The sequence below is a fragment of the Buteo buteo genome, chromosome 29, assembly GCF_964188355.1.
Source record: "Buteo buteo chromosome 29, bButBut1.hap1.1, whole genome shotgun sequence".
Classification (NCBI taxonomy): Eukaryota; Metazoa; Chordata; class Aves; order Accipitriformes; family Accipitridae; genus Buteo; species Buteo buteo.
The window spans coordinates 1,300,286-1,317,747 of NC_134199.1; the positions used below are offsets into that span (position 1 = coordinate 1,300,286).

The window sequence follows — 17,462 nt, forward strand, 5'->3', positions numbered from 1 at the left end:
CCCTGCAATATTGCCTATTTGAAGGGCACCAAATGAGCCCTTTTCATTACAAAAATTAGAAACTGCTACCCTTACTAGCAGTAAATCACCCACACCTGGCAAGCAAGGACTTCCCACAGGTTGGTTTTGGGTTTTTTCTCATGTTCCCTTTTTAAAGGCCTCAAATGGAAGATTTCTCATTTTTCCTGAAGCTTATTCTATGGCATAATATGCCTTCACAGCAGGAATTTTCCCTCCAGCGCAGCTCGAGCAATACACAGAATTTATCTTTATGCTAAACACAAGTCCTTAAGACTACCTTTGCTGTATTTTAACCCTGCCTGCCTCCTGCTAAGCAGGTGGAAAGTAAGGCTTAGAAGTCTGCCTGTGAACAAGACAGAAAGTGAAAAAACCTCTTGCCTTAGCAGAATAACGAGGTGACCAGGAATTGGGAAAGGCAGGCACAAGTGCTAGGCAACTCCTTTAAAGAAAACCTGCCGGGAGCGGGGGACGCTGCGGGGAGCCGGGTGCCTCGGCAAAGGGCCGGCGGAGCAGGGGGTACCTCAGAACAGAAGGCAGAGGCAGAGAGGGGGCCGAGCAAAGCTCTTACCCGCTCCATGCTGGGCAGTCTCGGCGCCGCCACGGGGAGGAAACCGGGCCCCTCTGCCACCACCCACCTCCGCTCACAGAACAGCCTGTGGACTCCCGGGCTCCAGCGACTGAGGCCCAGGGCCGGCCTGCCCGCCGCCCCTCAGCCTGAGGCAACCGCCGAGGCCCGGGGGACGAAGGCCGGAAGGGCCCGGCCGCCGTGCACCGCTCAAACGCCTCCCCCCCCCCCCCCCCGCGGTCCGCCCGCCGCCCCTCCGGCCGCTCCCCGGAGCCCCGCGCCTCCGTTCCGCCCGCCGCATCGAGGGGAAAGCGGGGCCCGCCCGGGCCCGCCTCGCCCCTCGGGGCCCCGGCACCCAGAACACGGACCCGCCGCCGAGGAACGGGGAAAGGCCCCGCTGTCCGACGGGGGCCAGGGGCTCGCCACCGACCGCCACGGGCCACCACGGCCACGGGAGGCAAGCGGGGGGAAGGCCCGGTGAGGTCAACCTGCCTGGCCGGCCCTCCCGTGCCTGCCCTTGCCGAGGCCCGCGGGAAGGCCCGGGGTGCCGAGGCACGAAGCCTTCCTCCGGAGCCGGGTGGGCCAAGGTTGGGGACGCCTCGGCGGGAGGCGGCTCAGAGGAGACGAGCTCCCACCTTGGCGGTGCCATCGTCCCCCTCCGAAGCTCACCTCCCTCTCCCCCGAGCCCCACAGCGAGCTGCCGGGCCGCATTCGCACCGCCAGGCCGCATTCGCACCGCCAGGCCGCATTTGCACCGCCGGGCCGCTGGCTGTCCGGCTGTGGCCTCCATCCCTGGGACCAAATCCCCGGGCGCATCAGCGTTATCCCCGTCAAGGCGCCGAGGTGCAAGGGCCACAGTGCAGCTGGCAACTGGCATCCCAGGCTGATAGACGCCACAATACACCACCATGGGTAGTAGGTACAAAGTATTTTCAGCAGGCAAAAAAAGGGTAATACACATACACAGGTATTGTCTAATTCCATTTCTATTTTAGACTTCCTTTTGATTATTTCATTTTGTAAATAAAAAAAAAGTTAGACACCTTGTTTCATATGCTTTTTTTTTCCCTTAGATTTTTTTCAGCAGCAGTCAAAAGTGCGCCCGCCAAGATCTGTACTGCTGTAGCACGTCACATGTCACAGCACAGCATTTGATGTCTCTTTCAAATGCTTCAAATCGTGGAGGTTATAGTTTCTGCTGACATTGGCAGTTGATGTTAGAAATTCTCCAAGGCTGCCAGTTATTCCAGCAGGGTGCTAAAGTGCTAGGAAAGCACTTCCAAAATGTTGCTGTTAAAGGTTATAAAAAGGTACTGGAAAAATCAGCACAGTTCTGCCAATCCCGGCCAGACTTTTGTCTTGCCTTACAACCTCCACCCTTGCTAAGACTTAGCCCTTGTCTAAGCCCTTCCCCCACTACAAAAACCATCTAATTGGTTTGAGGCTTATCAGAGATTGTCTAAGACTTATCGCAAGGCTTTTCTGACTGCGGTACGTTCGAAATCGGCATCAGTCTTCACATAGAAGTGTCCAAGTGTCAGGAAAAGAGCTGACAGTCAAGTATTGGATTACATAATAATGAGCATGGGAATAATGAGCTATCAGCAACTGTCTTGAAAGGCCAGAATCCCACTGCAGTTCTCTCCCTCAGTCCCTGAGCTGGACCGAGGGCTTGTGAGCCTGTCGCCACCAGTCTGGATGCATCCCCTAAAGCAAAAGCTTCCCGTCTGTGGCCTGAGGAACGTGCAAACCCATCAGACGATGCAAAGGCTCTGCTAGGTATGGCTGGGCACAGAGCCTGCAGAACCAATCTAGCCAGAACAAAGGGTTAAGAGGAACATTGCCTTCTGTGGCAGGATGCTGTTCATGTCTCCAGCCGAAACTACATGCTGTGGACTCAATGCCCATGCAGGGAAAAGGCACAAAGGACCAGCAATGCCTCATTTTTCCTGGGTTTGATCTCTGCCCTGAGGATTCATCCCACATGGATTCACAGCCCCACAATGGCACCGAGTCGGTGAGCTGTGACAGCCTTGCTCTGAGGACACACAACAGTGGGACTGCCAGGGGATCAGAACGTGATCCTCAACTTCTGCTGACACAACAGGAACCTTTTAATATGAAGAGCTGCAAGCTGAGCTGGTGGAAGCTGATGTCTAACCAGCCACGGCTGCCTGGGAGCAAGGCAAACGGCAGGCAGAGGGATGGAAATGGCTTGAGCCTGCCTCAGGCACAGGGCAGGTTAGTGTGTGCTGTATAGAACAGTGCAAAGGCTGGGACAGCTTCACACTGCTGTAAGATGGCGACAGGAGCACCTCTGTCTGGGGACTCCATGCAGGACGGCTGCAATTCGGGTCACTCCAGGGACTGACAATCCCCCCCAACACAGATCTGCCTGCTTTCCCCACTCCACCAACTGAGCACCAACAAATTTGTTGCAGGCATGGCTGTAACTGGAAGCAGCGGTTGCGCTGGAAAACGCAGCTCTTTGGTATGAGGCTCCTTTAAGGGAGTTGCAGGAAGGAATTTAAAAAAAAAAAAAAAAAAAAAAAGAGAAGTGGAGTGGTTACCAAAGCTGCTAACCACAGTGCCAGGGAGCCTCGGAGGGCACCAGGACAGCCCAGTGTCACATGCCTAACGCATCCTGTCTCCAGACTTCCTCCCCTGCGATGTATGTGGCTTGCACATACAGACTGTCATTCAGCATCAGGAAATCTGCATCAGACAAGAGAGAAAGGAAGCAGCTATCAGATATGGAGCAGCTGAAGCTGTCTGGGAAGAGCTGGGCTCAGTGGGGAAGAACTTTCCCCCACCCCAGAAACAGCAGGAGGGCAGTGCGGTGCCATCCTTGCTATGGCAGCTCTGCTCCATGCTTGGCTGAAATGTGGGGGTCTCTCCAAAGGGCTCAGGAAACACCACCAGCATCCAAGGGAAAAACCACTGGGGCAAAAGCCCAGAGCAAATCCCAGGCAGAGCAAGTCTCCCTGCAGCTCCCACTGAAGCAGGGGATGAAGATGCGTTCACAGCAGCCCATGCTTTGCTCCAGCACCCGGGAGCCCTCACACCATTGTCCCCATACCAGTACCTGCATCAGAGTCGTAATTTAGTGTCCCTTTTTTGTGTTCAATCCCCAGGAGCTGGGCGGGATGCAGAGACGCTGCCTCCAATGCGGTCTCTACCGAGCACCCTTGGACAGAGAAGAGGGGAGACATTAGGGCAGCAAACAGTCCTGTTGCCAGAGCAGCCCAAACCCCCCTGGCTAAGGCAACTGTTAGCCTGGCAGAGATCTGGAACACCCTCACCACAGCCAGATGGAGATGGGGAGGGGAAACATCCCTACGGGAGACAGTGGGAAGAGGAGAACTGAACATCTAGGGTATGGGGAGGCGAAAATCATTCACCTTTGTGAGAAAGGAGCAGGAGAGTTCAACTCTCATTAGTGCTGTGGGTTAAAATGAAACCTCCCCTCAAAAAGGTGCTCATCTGAGGCCAGTGCCACTGATGCCAGCGCTTCTCATCATGTCTCAGGCGAGAGGGAACGGTCCCCTGGTGGAGCGGACACAGCTGGCAAGAGCGAGACCTCTTCCCGTGTCAACGTAGGGAGCAACAGCTTGTGGACAAGGCTTACTTACCTGTGGCTTCTTGGAAGTGTCGCACACACGTGTCCATGGTCGCCACACTACCGCTCAGGGTCTTTGTGCCTGGGAGAGGAACAGGATGGCACTGAGCCAGTCCCACAAGTCAGCAAGGAGAAGTGGGGTGGTGGGAAAGCATAACATGACCAGAAGGGGCAGAAATCCTGGGTTGCAGAAGGAGAAAGTTGAAGGGCTTGAAGCCATTGCTGCTGAGTGACAGAATGCTGGCAGTGCAGGGAGAGGTACTGGGTGTCACCCCACAGCTCCACCATAAGACCAGCTGGACTGGGTGAAACTAGCTCACAACGCAGGCACCTGCTGCCAGAGACAGAGGAAGGGAACAGAGAAAGGAATGATCCTTCTCTGAAATACCTTCCCAGTCTCCAGCTGCCTGCAACTTAGGGAAATTAGTTAGCAAGAAGTGGTAGTGTTACAGTAAAGACAAGGGACAATAAATATCTGTAGATTTCTCTGTCCTTTCTGGCCCTGCTGGAACCTCTGGCATTCATGACACTGGGCAACAAGGTGTTCAATGGTGTTGCAGACAGCTACAAATTGACAGATACCTCCTCACTCCATGAAGATGGGGCACTTCCCCTCTTTACGAGGTGCCTCATTCTCCCCATGGCCAAGTCACTGCAGAGCCATCAGGCACCAAAACCCAAGTGGGTGGCACAAGTGCTGCCTCACACTGATAAGCACTACAAGGTATGCTGAGCTCTTCAGGAACAGGCACGAGTGGCAGCACTGTCCCCAGCAATTTAGCCAGAGACAGTTACCTGCAATGTAGGTGTTCAGCCCATCGATCTCCACCACCTGCTGACCCAGTGTGTGCCGACCCGGTGCCAGCCCCATGCCAGCAATTGCATCTGTCACCAGCACCAGGCCTGAGGAGTGTAAGGAAAGAGGCTGCGTTAGCTTTGCAGCTGACCTTGCTGCAGCTCCAAGCACTGCGCCACAGTGGCCCTCCCAGAGGGGAGCCAGGGTGTCTCTAGCTGCATTCAACCAAAGCAAGAAGGCTAGTGGATCAGCACACATGGCTATGACCTCTTTCAGGCAGTGAGGGCAGCACGCCACAACACTTGCACAAGTGTTTTGTGCGAGACGGCACAGCGCTTGGGATGGCTGGTGACACTGCATGGACCTGGCGTGGCTCACCTTTGGGGTGGGCTCGGTGGGCGATTCGCAGGGCAGCAGGGTTGGTGTGGATGCCATCAGAGATCATGCCGTAAAAGACTCTCCGCCCAGCAGGAATCTTGTCACTTGTCAGCAGCCCCACGATCCCAGGGTCACGATGGTGGAACTGCCCAAGGGGAGAGAGAACAAGCTGTGGATCATCACTAGGATTTGTGGACTGAGACCCTTCCCGTCAGGGGATGCAGCTGCCATCTCTATCAAACAGTGCCTGGAAGCTGGGTGCTCCGTGCTTTACCAGACAAGTCTGAGCATTTCCTTGAATTTCAAGTCTGCTACAGCCTTGACTCTCTTTTAGATCAGGCAGGAGAAACGTGAAGCCAGAGGTTCAGTGCTGAAACCTCATTGCAAGGCCTGTTATGAAACCAGTTGGGGAGAATATGCATCTGTGGAGAGCAGGAGACAAAGCACCAAAAGCAATACCAGTGCAGGACAAGTGCCCTCGGCTACTCACCGGCAACATGGCATTGAAGAGGTGAGTGATGAAGGTAGCACCATGCTGCACAGCCTCCTCAGCCTGGGAGAGATTAGCCACCGAGTGACCTGGGAACAAAGACGAATGATTTTTCTGCCCATCCCTCCATTTATTTCCCTACAGGAGTGAAGACGCTCTGTCACTATGACTCTACGCTGATGCCCCACCCTGGGCCAAGGTCTGAGATGCCAGCCTTGGCACAGAGGTGTCTGGCCATGACTGTGAGGGACTCTGGCAGTGAATGTTTCACCTGAACACGTTCACTATTCACAAATGCTGCCTTGTTCATAGAGAGTTGCCTTCAGGCTAGCTGGAGGTCCAAATACATACCTTTCTGCTTTCCTCAGATATTTAAAGGCTTAATAGAGAGGTGTCAAGGGAGTAGACACAGTGGGGACTTTGCCAAGAAAGAATATGGGGATAAAACTACCCAGAAGGAAAATTCTGTTTCCCCCAACATGCACAGCAGCTCTAATGCTGTGTGGGCAAACTTTGCTTTTCTGTGGTTCTTTGCTTTACATGGCTGTGAGATAAAAGATGCTCTGCTGTATGAATGCCCTTCTCATTTAAGGTTTAATTTCACCCTGAATTTCCCCCCTGCCTCTTTTTTTTTTAACAAAAAAAAAAAAAAAAAAAAAAGAATTTCTTTAATGGTCTGAGGCAAAGAAGAATTTGTGAAACAGAGGACAAGAAAAATGCAGCCAGTTTTAAGTCAGTGGCCTGCAAGGCAGTGGAGGGAGGTCTCCTACAGCACTTCTGGTTGAAACAGAGTTCTCAAAACTCAAGAGTAACCTTTGGAAAATTATTTCACCTGTCAAACAAGGCCTAAAGCAGTTGAACTTCAGAGTTTGAACTTTCCACGTCATCAACCTTCAATTACATCTTTATTCAAGTAACACCGCTATTCTTGCCTGCGTATTTACAGCACCAGATGCTGCCTTGTGTTAAACTGCAGGGGCTTTTCAATCAATATGAAGTTTGGCCCTTACTGTACAAAGGATGACAGATTCGCAGCATCAAGTGAGGTCCCCATTTGTGACAGGTCTGTCACCTCCATATAGGCCCAGCAAAAGAAAATCCCACCCCGTCCAGTCACACTGAGACACCATTGGAGATGCTACAGCCCCAAGAGAGGGGCTGCCTGGCCCACGTGGCAGAGGGAAACGGAGCTTCCCTAAGCCTCCTCCGCCCCAGCCCTTACCGAGTGAGACACAGATGCCCCGCTTGGTGAGTTCCTGGATCACCTCACTGCTCCTCTTCATCTCTGGGGCCAGGGTGACTATCCGGACACAGTCCAGGGACCCGTAGGTGGCAAGAAGGTCCTGGAAAGCACCTGCCTCGAAGGTGCGGAGGCAGTGCTCTGGGTGCGCCCCTTTCTTCTCCTTGCTGATGAACGGTCCTTCCAGATGGGCCCCTGCCCAAATAGGAACACAAAGCCATGACCCTTCCTCTCCCTGCCAAGGACCAAAAAACCTGCTGTGCCCACCCTGCTCAAGTCAAGCTCTTGCCATTCTTCTGCAGCAAAACACGTGGCTCTGGTAACTCTGAGCACAGCACAGCAGAAGATGCAGTGCTGGCAACTGGCCAAGCCAAGCCACCCCACTGCTGTTACCCTGTGGGGCCCAAAAGGGCTGGAGCGGTGCATGTATGATGGCAGAGACCATGGCAAAGGCCAAGCACAGGTTGAGGGAGAAAGCGGGTCTGTGCTCACCTGTGCATCCCTCCCATCAAAAGAGCTCCAGCCCCCATTTGTGCTGTCCCTACAGTAGCTTCTTTCTCCTTAACAATGAACAAGATAATTGCCTACCTAGAGTAGCACCAGAGAGGACAGCAAGGGACAAAACCACTTACCCAGGATACCTGCTCCGTGGACTCCACCATTTCTTATACTGATCTGAGGGAGAACCTAGAGAAAGGGGTTTGTCAGACATGGCACCCCAGACAGCACCCCAGCCTGCCAAAATAAACCCAAACCTTGGGTCCGGAGAGAGCTTTGTAGCTGGACCACTTGGTAACATCAGCCAAACACAGCCCATAAAGAAAAAGTCAGCTGCAAGCCTGATTGTGCAAAGCTGGTCTGGGAAACATCGCTGTCTCAGTGGTCTAAAGGTTAAGGGCAAGAAATCTAGGGGTAGAGTCCAGCTCCTCATGCCCAAGGCTTTTCCACCAAGGCAGCTATCCCAGTCTCTGTAGGCCCAGCCTTGGCCCTCTCACCTCTTGGTACCAACCTCTCAGCTCTTTATCACCTGGAGGATGAGAGGGGAAGAAAGGCACTTACCTGGTGGTACACAGATGGAGGAGAGGTCACCAGGGTGGGACAGAAGGAGGTCACTCCATGGGACAGGATTTTCTGACTGACCAGGTCAATCCCTGATTTGAAGTCATCTGTAGCCAGGGAAAAGTCCACCCCAAAGCCTCCTGCACCATGAGCAAAGCAGAGATGAAATTGCAGCTTCCCTAGTGGACGTTTTCCCACCCAAAAATGCCAAAGAAACATTTTGCGTGATCAGACTGAGCCTTTCCATTTGTATGGCACTGACAAGAAGCAAAGGGCTCTTCCAGCACTGCTCTGTCCTACATTCACAAGGCTCTGCGAGTACAAATCCAACCAATGCTGTCCTCCTGAAGTGCTTTTCCCCACAGCATCCCCGCATTTTGCAAGCAACAACGTTTTGTTTTGTGCAGGGCAAAACCTGAGGATTCCCCACTGAAGAGGGGATCTGACTTCCAACATAAGCTACCTTAGAACAAGCCCCTCTCGACCCTCAGGAAAGAGCTATAGCAGGTAATGTTTGTTGCCATGAGAAGTCCTGCTCTGTCCTCCCGGCATCATGGAACATCCCTGTGCAGGGGCAGGATAAAATGTTGATAAAAATGAGGTTAAGAGGAAAGCTGGGCTGAAAACCCCACTGAGCCAAAGGGGATCAGTTATGTGACAGCAGCAACCACTGGCAAAATTGTTCTTTATCATTACTTCGGTGACTCACATCTCCCTTGAGCAGCTGAAATGCATTTGGTCATGGGCAGTATGCACACAGCAGGGTTTGAAGGTCTGGGATGGACAAACTCAGGACTCCCCGCTCCCCTGCGAGCGCACATGGCTTCACCGTACCATTGATCTGGACGTCGATGAAGCCCGGGGTGATGATGCTGTCCTTGCAGTCCAGCTGGATGTCAGCAGAGCCCTTCTCGTCAAAGAAGAGTTTCTCCGGGTTGAGGATCTTCCCGTCTCGCACCCACAGGTCCTCCCTGAAGGGACAGTTACGCACTCACCAAGCTCCAGTGCCATCTGCGGTGGAGCACACGGGAGCGTGGCCGTGGCCCCAGTGATAGCGGTGGCCTCGGGCAGAACAGACCCCACCAGCACCCTCCAGCCATGGGCTCTCCAATGTCTACTAGGGCAAAGCTGCTCTTCCAGCAGCGACCCCTCTCTGCCTGGCCTCTGGCCTTACAAAATTCACGGGAACGGGGTTTTCACGGGCTGCCCGTCAGAGGAGGCAAACGAAAGACGAGGGGAGCAGAGAGGGGCCGTAGTGCTTCACACACGCCTCGTCTCCTTCAGGGAGGGACGGTGGGAGCGCAGGGGGCGAGAGCCAACAGCTGATGCACTGGGGGACCTGGGGACAGTCGCTCCAGGTTCCAGGTCAGCTCTGCAGCCCGGCCCTGAGCCCCGGCACCCCCCGGCACCCCCGGCAGCCCTCACCTCTGGAGCTGGTGGCTCCTCAGGATGCGGCAGTTGGTGAACTGGACGATGGGCGCGTCCGAGACGGATTTGTTGGACGGCATGGTGGGGCCGCGGGAGCCGGCGGGAACGGGGCACCCAGCCGGTGACCGGCGTCAGGGGCACGGGGCAGGGACCAGGGTGGCGGAGCGGGGCAAGGCCGCGGCTCCGGTACGAGCGGCTGCCGCGGGAACGGGGAGCCGGTGAGGGGCGGAGGGGCCGGAGCACCGCCCCGGGGGCAGGCGGCGGGTAGGCCGCCGCCCCTCCCCGGGGCTCCGGGCCGACGCTATGAGGAAAAGGCCCCGCCGGCCTGCGCGGCCAGGCCCCGCCGCGGGACCCGTTCAGGGCCGGACCCGGTGCGGTCCCCCCCGCCCTCCGCGGAGCAGCGGCGGGGACCGGGACGCCCGGCGGCGGGGACCGGGACGCCCGGGGGCGGAGCCGGAATGCGGGGGCGGGGCCGGGGGCGGGGCGTGGAGCGGAGAGAAGCGAAGCGAACGCCGGCCTTACCCCGCAGCGCCGCTGCTTCCCAGTCACGTGAGCCCGCTCAGCTGACGCGCCGGGATTCCCCACCCGCCCCGCCGCACGTGACCGTCCCGCAAGGAGCCGCCATCATGGGAAGGGCGCCGCCATCTTGAGGAGGTCGGCGGCTCCGCAGAGGCTGCCGGGCTGAGGGGAGGGGGCCGGCTCCGCGGCCACGACTTTGCTTTGAAAGCCGGTGGCGAAGGAGAACCGGCGGTGGCGGAGCTCACGGCCACCGCTGTCCTTGGCCCTGGCTCCCCCTTCGGGCCTGGGGGTCTCCTGCCGGCCCACGCAGGCCGCTGGGCCCGTGGTCTGGCATTGTCGCCGGCACGGTGTCGGAGGTGGCTGAGGGGACGACACCGCAGAGAGATGCCTGCTCTTTCTTGCCCGGGAAGCCAGTGAGGGTGGCAGGTCCCCCCCGCGCCCTGCAGGCCTGGGGTCTCGCTCGGCCCCTGGCTTGCTGCCCTCCCTCCTTTCAGGGAGTGTCTCAGGGGATTTACTCTCTGTATCTGGTTTAAGAGCATTAATAGACACTAAGTATTAATAGAAATGAATAATGTTCCCTATCGGAGCCTCTAAGGGGGCTGGCAGCAATATGTGCTGGTGTTCCGCTGCGGCGTGTTAATGCAGAGCTCATGAAATGCTCTTGAAAAGGTCTGGTACCAGTGGGGAGTGATGCATGTCCTAAGGGAACACATCTTACCCAGGGAAACTCCAGACCTGGCGAGCTCAGGAAAGCTGGAGAGGGGTGGGGAAGAGCTGCTGTGCTGACCTTGCAGGTGTCAACATCTGCTCATCACAACCACCTCCCCAAGACCTTCTTCTTGCCAGTCTGCACACACCTCCTGCTGCCTCTTGCCTCATGCTCTGATGAGAAATGTTTGGGGCAGAATCTTTTTCCACTGTGTCCACTGACTCCAAACCGGAGCTCCTCAGCGCAGGTGGTCTAGAGCATCATCACTCAAGAACCATTACTCAGCCCCAGGACAGACTAGAGTAAGCTCAAGCCACCTTTGCCTTCACAAGTTCACTATTACCCAGCATCTTCCAGCCAAGGATTCTGCAGTCCTTAGTGAGCCATGATGCAGCTCTTGTACAGGCACTGTCACCGCTAGCTGGGCAGCCATGTCACACGCCAACAGGTGAATACCTTTGTGGAAGAAAATGTTAACTGCAGAGTATTACTTTTTATCAGACAAACCTGAAACACCTGAGAGGTCAGGGAAGATGAATTAGTGGTTCCTAATGTTGTGTGAAACTTAACTTCTCCTTGTTGTGAGAAACTTAACGTCTCAAACATTGTGGTGGGGCAAGTTCTGTCCAGCCCAGGTCGTGACACTTTAAAGTCTGTGAATTTGTGAGTAAGTAAGCTTGGCTTGAACAGCCACAGTGGACTTGTTCCTCTTTGGGCAATTATTCTGCCTGGACGAACTGCTCTGCTCACTTTGTGGCACACTGCACATGCATGGGACAGCACGCACACAGTACCGTGAGGGGCCAGCGGGCTACATCCACTGTGCAAGGAAGCAACTCTGCAGGCCTTACTTCATCTGACTCATCATTATTTACTTCTTGAATGGCAACCCCAGGCAGACCGAGGTGTGCTGGATGGACGTGTCACAAAGGACCAGCTGATCCTTGCCTCTAAGAGCTGGTAGACAAGTGTTGCAAAGAGTGTACCTGCTTGGAAATCTGGCTGGGCACAATAATAATTACACTAACAAAATTAAGTTTGAACTGTTTATTGGCTCAGGCAAAGTAAGATTTCTGGAACCCACCCTTCACTGTTCTTTTCTCAGTCCCAGCTACAGGGAAAAAGAGTTACTGCAACCTGGACAGGTAAGTCATTACTTCTTTTAAACGTTACTTTCTAAGCTGACAGTATTGCTGCAGGCAGGCTCCTAAGGTCATCTGACAAGTCAGCAGCAGCCTGGGAGAGAAGACAGAAAGCTTGTTCCGTGCTCCACAGCCAGGCCCCTGCCTTTTCTCTCCAGGGGTCCTTATGTCTGCAGTCTCTGTGGCCAGAGGAGCAACAATGTCCAATCTCCAAAACATTACAGGCAAGAACTATGCACTGTTCAAATTAAAGCCCACGTCCTCGACAGTCTAAGGATTTACTCCTGATCATCTGCTGGCAGATGCTTCAATTTCCCCTCCATCCTCTTTGCTCCACAGGGACTGCTGTGTGCTGCAGAAGTCCATCTAGCACTCTCACTCACGTGTTTATCCCGTTTGGTGTCCCACAGTATCGCAGAGAGAGTCAACTGTCTCATCAAGGACTGTGTCTAGGCAGGGTGCTGATGTGAGCTCTGTTGATGAATCACACCAAGAAAAGATAAATGATGGGGAATGCAATTGTGCATGAACATAACATCCCCATCTGGCCAGGAATTGAATTTTAATGAGGTTTTATGCTGTACTTATCATTCCATGATGTCAGTGCTTGTCCACACTACAAGCTGCCTCTTACTGTCAGCAGGGTGACAGTAAAGGCCCCTGAAATGGTGAGCTGAGAACAATGCTAGTTGAGGCCAGGAAAACTACATGCAGCACTGTTTTGGGAATTTGAGGCTAAGAATGGCTTCAGGCAGGTTTTCCTTGTTGTGGCTGAAATTATCCACGTCTGGGGCACCCAGCAGCATATTGGTGGGAATGACTTGTGGCTTCAGTACAGGTGAAGTCGAGGAGACTCCAAAACTGGAAGATTAGAAAATGAATCCTAAAAGCAGATCTCAGGCGTGCTTATTTGAGCAAATGACTCTGCGAGGAATAAGTACCCTTCCAAGCTGCTAAATTGAATTCAGATGTCAAAAGGCATATACAGGACCCAAACTGCCTGTGGCCAAAACAGGGCACCTTCATACGAACGTACCAACTAACAGACTTGTGACAGTAACTTTTCTTGGCAGTGGAAGAGACATCTAGGTAAATGCAAATACTGACTGCTTAGAGACAGTAACATCCACTATAAAAGATCCTGCCACGGGGTCCACCCCATTGACACAGCTTCACCAACCCTTCAGCAATAGAGATCCAACATTTTTCTAGGCTACAAGCCCCAAAGCAAACCACTGAATCAGAATGCTGGAAAATGGCCCAGACCTCCCCCTCTGCTGCTGGGAAGAACAGAACAAGCCTGTGCTGAGATGAGATGTATGGAAATTTGCCTCATCATTGCTGTAGGTATGTCACCCAACCCAACTTTATGTCACTTATCTGTCCTGCTTAAGTCTTATCCCTTTGGATGTTCTTCTATTTCTCACTATTAAATTAACCCTGTCTTGCATCACCAATAATCGCACACTCCCTCTCTAATAATTGCATGTTCTTTCTCTCTAGTGCCCCAGTAATAGGCTGACAGAATCACAAGCTGTAGTTTCACTTGCATTTTCTTTAGGAAACATTTTTTTCTTCAGGTTATTTTTAACCTGGCTCAATTCCCAAATTAGATTCACTGCCTGGCAGCATGCAAAGTTATACCAGAGCACTTGGGAGAAACAAGGGAGCACGTGCTGCAGATATGAAAGAATGTCTAGGTGTCCAGAGGGAGGGCTTGGGCTAGCACTGCTGCCAAATTAAGTGCTTGTGGAGATCCAGCCTTGGCTTCTAATTTTTCACGTGCATTCACAAAGAGGTCTACAAAATTGTCCTAATGCACACAAGAGCCAGGAAGGCTGTTTACATCTATGAGTTGAGAACACACTGCCCATTTTGGTAATGTATGTGATTTCCTAAGATTTGTCCTCAGCCATTAGGTGTAGGTGGTCGTTATCGCTCTCCAACACTTGAGATCACCGCTTTACCCTCTCCCAGAGGCAAAGGAAGAAAGCACAGCTCTAATGGCAAGGACAGTTCAAAGTGCCAAAAAGGGGTCCAGGACTGAAACAGCCACCAGTATCCTCTTGGTAAATCCAGAAGAGCCAGGACTTGAGCCTGTGGTGAGTGCATCTCATCCCCTCAGCAAAAGGAAGATGGCAAACACAAGCCACTGATTCTCCAGGAACATCACCCTGCCCTCCTGCTACCCAGCTTGTACTCTCACAGGTCTGTGAGACGTCTCAGTGGTCTGTAGATGCCTTGTGGGATGCACTTGGCAGTTTGGCCCCCATAAGCTTCCGGTCATACACACTGTAAGGTTGGGGGAGGATTTTTTTCTGTGTGTTTTAGCACTGTGATAGAGCAACTAGCTTGACAGAAACTCAGTGATATGAGTTGCAAAGCTGTGACTCTCAGGAGCTAAAGGAAGCATGACTTGCAGAGAAAAGGAACAGCGTTCATCAGTAATAGGAACAAAAATGGAGAAGCTTTTCGGAACACAATCTTTTGACCATAAACCAGAAAATTCCCACTCCAGGGTAAGTGGCACTGGGATGACTTACTCTGGGTTTAACTTAATTACATCAAGACAAAAAGATGTTTAATACCTGTAGAGCAGAGATATGCTAAAAGCAGAGGTGGCAAGTCCTGTGTGTCAGAGACAGAGGTAATTCTCACCTGAGAATAGTGATGGTTTATACAGTAAGGCCAGATGGAAACAGCAAAAAGCCATAAAATCAATATCCCCACAGTTAGACTGCAAGGGCAACAAGGTTTACTGAGAGAGCTGTTTTCATTAGATCTGCTCTTACCCTGTAGTTGAAAACAGCAGCTTAGTTCCTGGGATCAGTTTCTCTTAATGAGGTTTTTATTTCCCCAAAGCTTATTTACTTTTCCAGGTTACTATGCTTCTCTGTAAACCAGGTCTCCCAAGGAAAGACAATCCCTGAGCAATCACAGACAAAATCCTACTATTTAAAAATGCTTCTCCAACAGAGCAGTAAAAAAAAAAAAGGAAAAAAAAATCTGCAGCCTTTGAAAAAAAGCCAGTACGAAAGAGCTAAAAAAGAGAAAGGTCAGCAAGGTCTATGAAGGCATTGTCTATGCAGGCAGCATCTGGCAGCAGGCATCCCTTAACCTTACCTAGCCTGAACTGACTGCTACTGCTGCAGAGCCACCCTGCTCCATTCTCTCTCTGCAGGGCTGACTCACTCTGCAGTGCATACTCACAGGCACGCAATCTGCCACATTACAGAGGACTATTTATGTGCCAGCAGACACCACATCTTTTAATCAGGCACTCTACGAGTCCTGTAATTTCAGGCTCTGAGGCTGCCCATTCCCCTTTTCCAAACCAAAGTCAATCCCTGCCAGATGGGACTGCACTGTGATCTAGCACACTGCTGTCAGTAAATGAAGGAAAGGGACCAAAAGGTCCATTATTTTCTTAATGCTCTGAATCACTTCAGAAATTTGCTGATGCAATAGCATCAGTGAAGGACTTGAAATGCAAGTTTTCACCTGGGAGTCATCAAGGAGGATCTAGAGCATCACTGTCAGAAAACGCTTGGCAAGGCAACATGCTCAGATTATTAATTTTACTCCCAGTGTATTTGCAGGTACTCCACAAAGCATTTCTCCACCTCTGCATGCTAACCCCAGCATCTGCTTTATGCTCTGTTCTCCTGACTTGCCTGGGTTTATATATTAACAAGGAAGGCTTGATGCTCCAAGGCATGAACCAAAACGCTGTTGATAGGATTTTGCCTGCATTTAGTTACGTAAGTATCCATCACCATCCCAAGGCTAGTAACTGCCTTCTGCAAGCTACAGTGTCACCAAGCTACAATAGGACCTTAAGAGTTCCTATAGACCAGTGCCTTTAAATTGCTTATTAATCTTAAGAGATGAGAGCTACCACCAGCATTTAGTTGCTCTCAAATGCAATTTGCTCATATTCTTGTAAATCGGCAAAAAAGGCTGGCAGCACGTTCCCCTTGAAGAAGGGAAACCCAGATCTTAAACATATTTGCAGCCCCAGCCAGGACATTCTCCTGTCCTGCTACACAAGCAAAATACAATTCCTCTCACCAGAACTGCAAGATGTAAGTGGCATGCTTTCCAGAGAGCCCGAATTTGTGATTCACCCCCTCCCAGCTGCAAGCTCTATCAGACTCTGCATGAAAGTACTGGGAAGGTACTCACTGCAATCAGTGCTGAGAGAAAATTATGGGTAAAGTCCAATTCAGAAGTTTAGAGTCTACTACTTTTGCTGAAGAAAAGAATGATCAACACAATTCAGATCAGGAATTTTTCCCTTACCCCAGGCAACACTTCAGCATACATCCAGTATTTACCTTAAATCCCCTTATGCCTCTATACAGCCCAAGCACCACCACTGCTCAGACTGCCATGAAAAGCCCTTCCAAAACACAAAACCAGCAGTACAGCCCACCCCAAAGCCAAGCAGCTGACAGGCTATTAAATAATGCAGACAGATCAGCTTTTTAGCAAAGAGAATAAAACAATTTGTTAATATTTATCAACAATTGTTAAAACTACACCTTCACAAAAGTCTGTGAAAATCCATACTAGCAGAATGATTGGCCCATAGCTGAAGTCTCTGGAATGGTCCCCAGTTTGGAGACCAGCTATCCAGAAGATGCACAAAGTGCCACCAGGCCTGGGCTGGTGAATGCTCCTACCAGGTCAGAAGCTCCAGACACAGCTTTAGTGGATTCCTCATGCTCTGGGCATAGCTCTTCATGGTACTTACACCAGACTTGTTTGCTACACAGGTATACACAATGTACACCACCACAGCTCCCTTCCGAACCAGACTGACAGAAGACATTCTGACAGATCACCCAGCTTAGTTTGATCACCAAGGCACCACTAGTACTAGGTATCTGTAATACTAACATTTTGGCTGGAACAAGGTAAAAAGCTCAACCTGTCCTCCAAACTATACAACTAAGATTAAGGTGATGTACTTCCCAAAGGCAATTGGAACAAGCCCTACATTCACAAGTGTCCAATATCTATTTCCCATATGAGCTTCAGCATTGCTTTGCAACACTCAAATCCTCAGGACAAGAGAAGGTTGCTACAGCAGTCACTAGCTGCAAAAGCACAACTTTTCAGCTCAAGTGCTCCTGATTTACAAGTTGAAAAAATACAAGTTCTTGAATGAACCCATTCTGTTGATGAGACTATTGTTCAGGTACTTTAGAGGCAATTGCTGCTAACAGCACAGCTTTCCAACCAGCCAAGTTTCTGCACAGCCATCACAAAGACAAGCTCCCTAAAGGCTCTTCAGCAGCTCCTATTCCTTGTCACATGCTGAAGCCTGCACCCTTGCTCCCTGACCCTGTCTGCTCAGGCCATGCTGCACAGCCTATTACACATCATTACCATGTGCCAGAGCAAGTCTGTGCTGCTTGATCAGGGTGAGCATAGCACTGCAACAGCCTTGCATTCCTGCTCACCACAAGTACTACCCATGCACAGCAGTTG

General features: G+C 52.0%; 2 protein-coding genes across 9 annotated transcripts in view; both read right to left on the bottom strand.

Moving 5' to 3' along the window:
• C29H8orf33 (chromosome 29 C8orf33 homolog) overlaps positions 1-773 on the bottom strand; it is a 32,930-nt gene extending 32,157 nt beyond the window's left edge. For all 7 annotated transcript variants that reach the window (XM_075018215.1, XM_075018211.1, XM_075018214.1 and 4 more), the window contains exon 1: positions 590-773. Coding sequence is in view for 1 of the 7 variants with exons in the window: in XM_075018211.1 (XP_074874312.1) it covers positions 590-598 (9 nt within the window). In the remaining 6 variants the exon portion in view is untranslated. The remainder of the gene's footprint in view (positions 1-589) is intronic.
• A 781-nt stretch (positions 774-1,554) lies between these two features.
• AMDHD2 (amidohydrolase domain containing 2) lies at positions 1,555-10,055 on the bottom strand. 2 transcript variants are annotated; one of them, XM_075059394.1, is made up of 11 exons: positions 9,594-10,049; positions 9,003-9,139; positions 8,169-8,308; positions 7,742-7,796; positions 7,092-7,304; positions 5,870-5,958; positions 5,380-5,524; positions 5,001-5,108; positions 4,219-4,287; positions 3,672-3,773; positions 1,555-3,301 (listed from the first exon to the last, which is right to left on the bottom strand). In XM_075059394.1, the coding sequence occupies exons 1-11, from the start codon at positions 9,674-9,676 to the stop codon at positions 3,213-3,215; spliced, it is 1,230 nt and encodes a 409-aa protein (XP_074915495.1). In that variant the 5' UTR covers positions 9,677-10,049; the 3' UTR covers positions 1,555-3,212. The 2 variants fall into 2 exon arrangements, with proteins under 2 accessions (XP_074915495.1, XP_074915496.1); XM_075059395.1 differs by lacking the exon at positions 5,001-5,108 and having other exon boundaries at positions 9,594-10,055.
• Between the last annotated feature and the right edge of the window lie 7,407 nt (positions 10,056-17,462).

Coding starts and splice junctions, on each gene's coding strand:
- AMDHD2 (XM_075059394.1), bottom strand. CDS start 9,676: ATGCCGTCCAACAAATCCGTCTCGGACGCGCCCATCGTCCAGTTCACC. Junction 7,797..8,168: donor CTCCATCTGTGTACCACCAG/GTAAGTGCCTTT, acceptor CCCTTTCTCTAG/GTTCTCCCTCAGATCAGTAT. Junction 7,305..7,741: donor CCACGGAGCAGGTATCCTGG/GTAAGTGGTTTT, acceptor CTATTTGGGCAG/GGGCCCATCTGGAAGGACCG.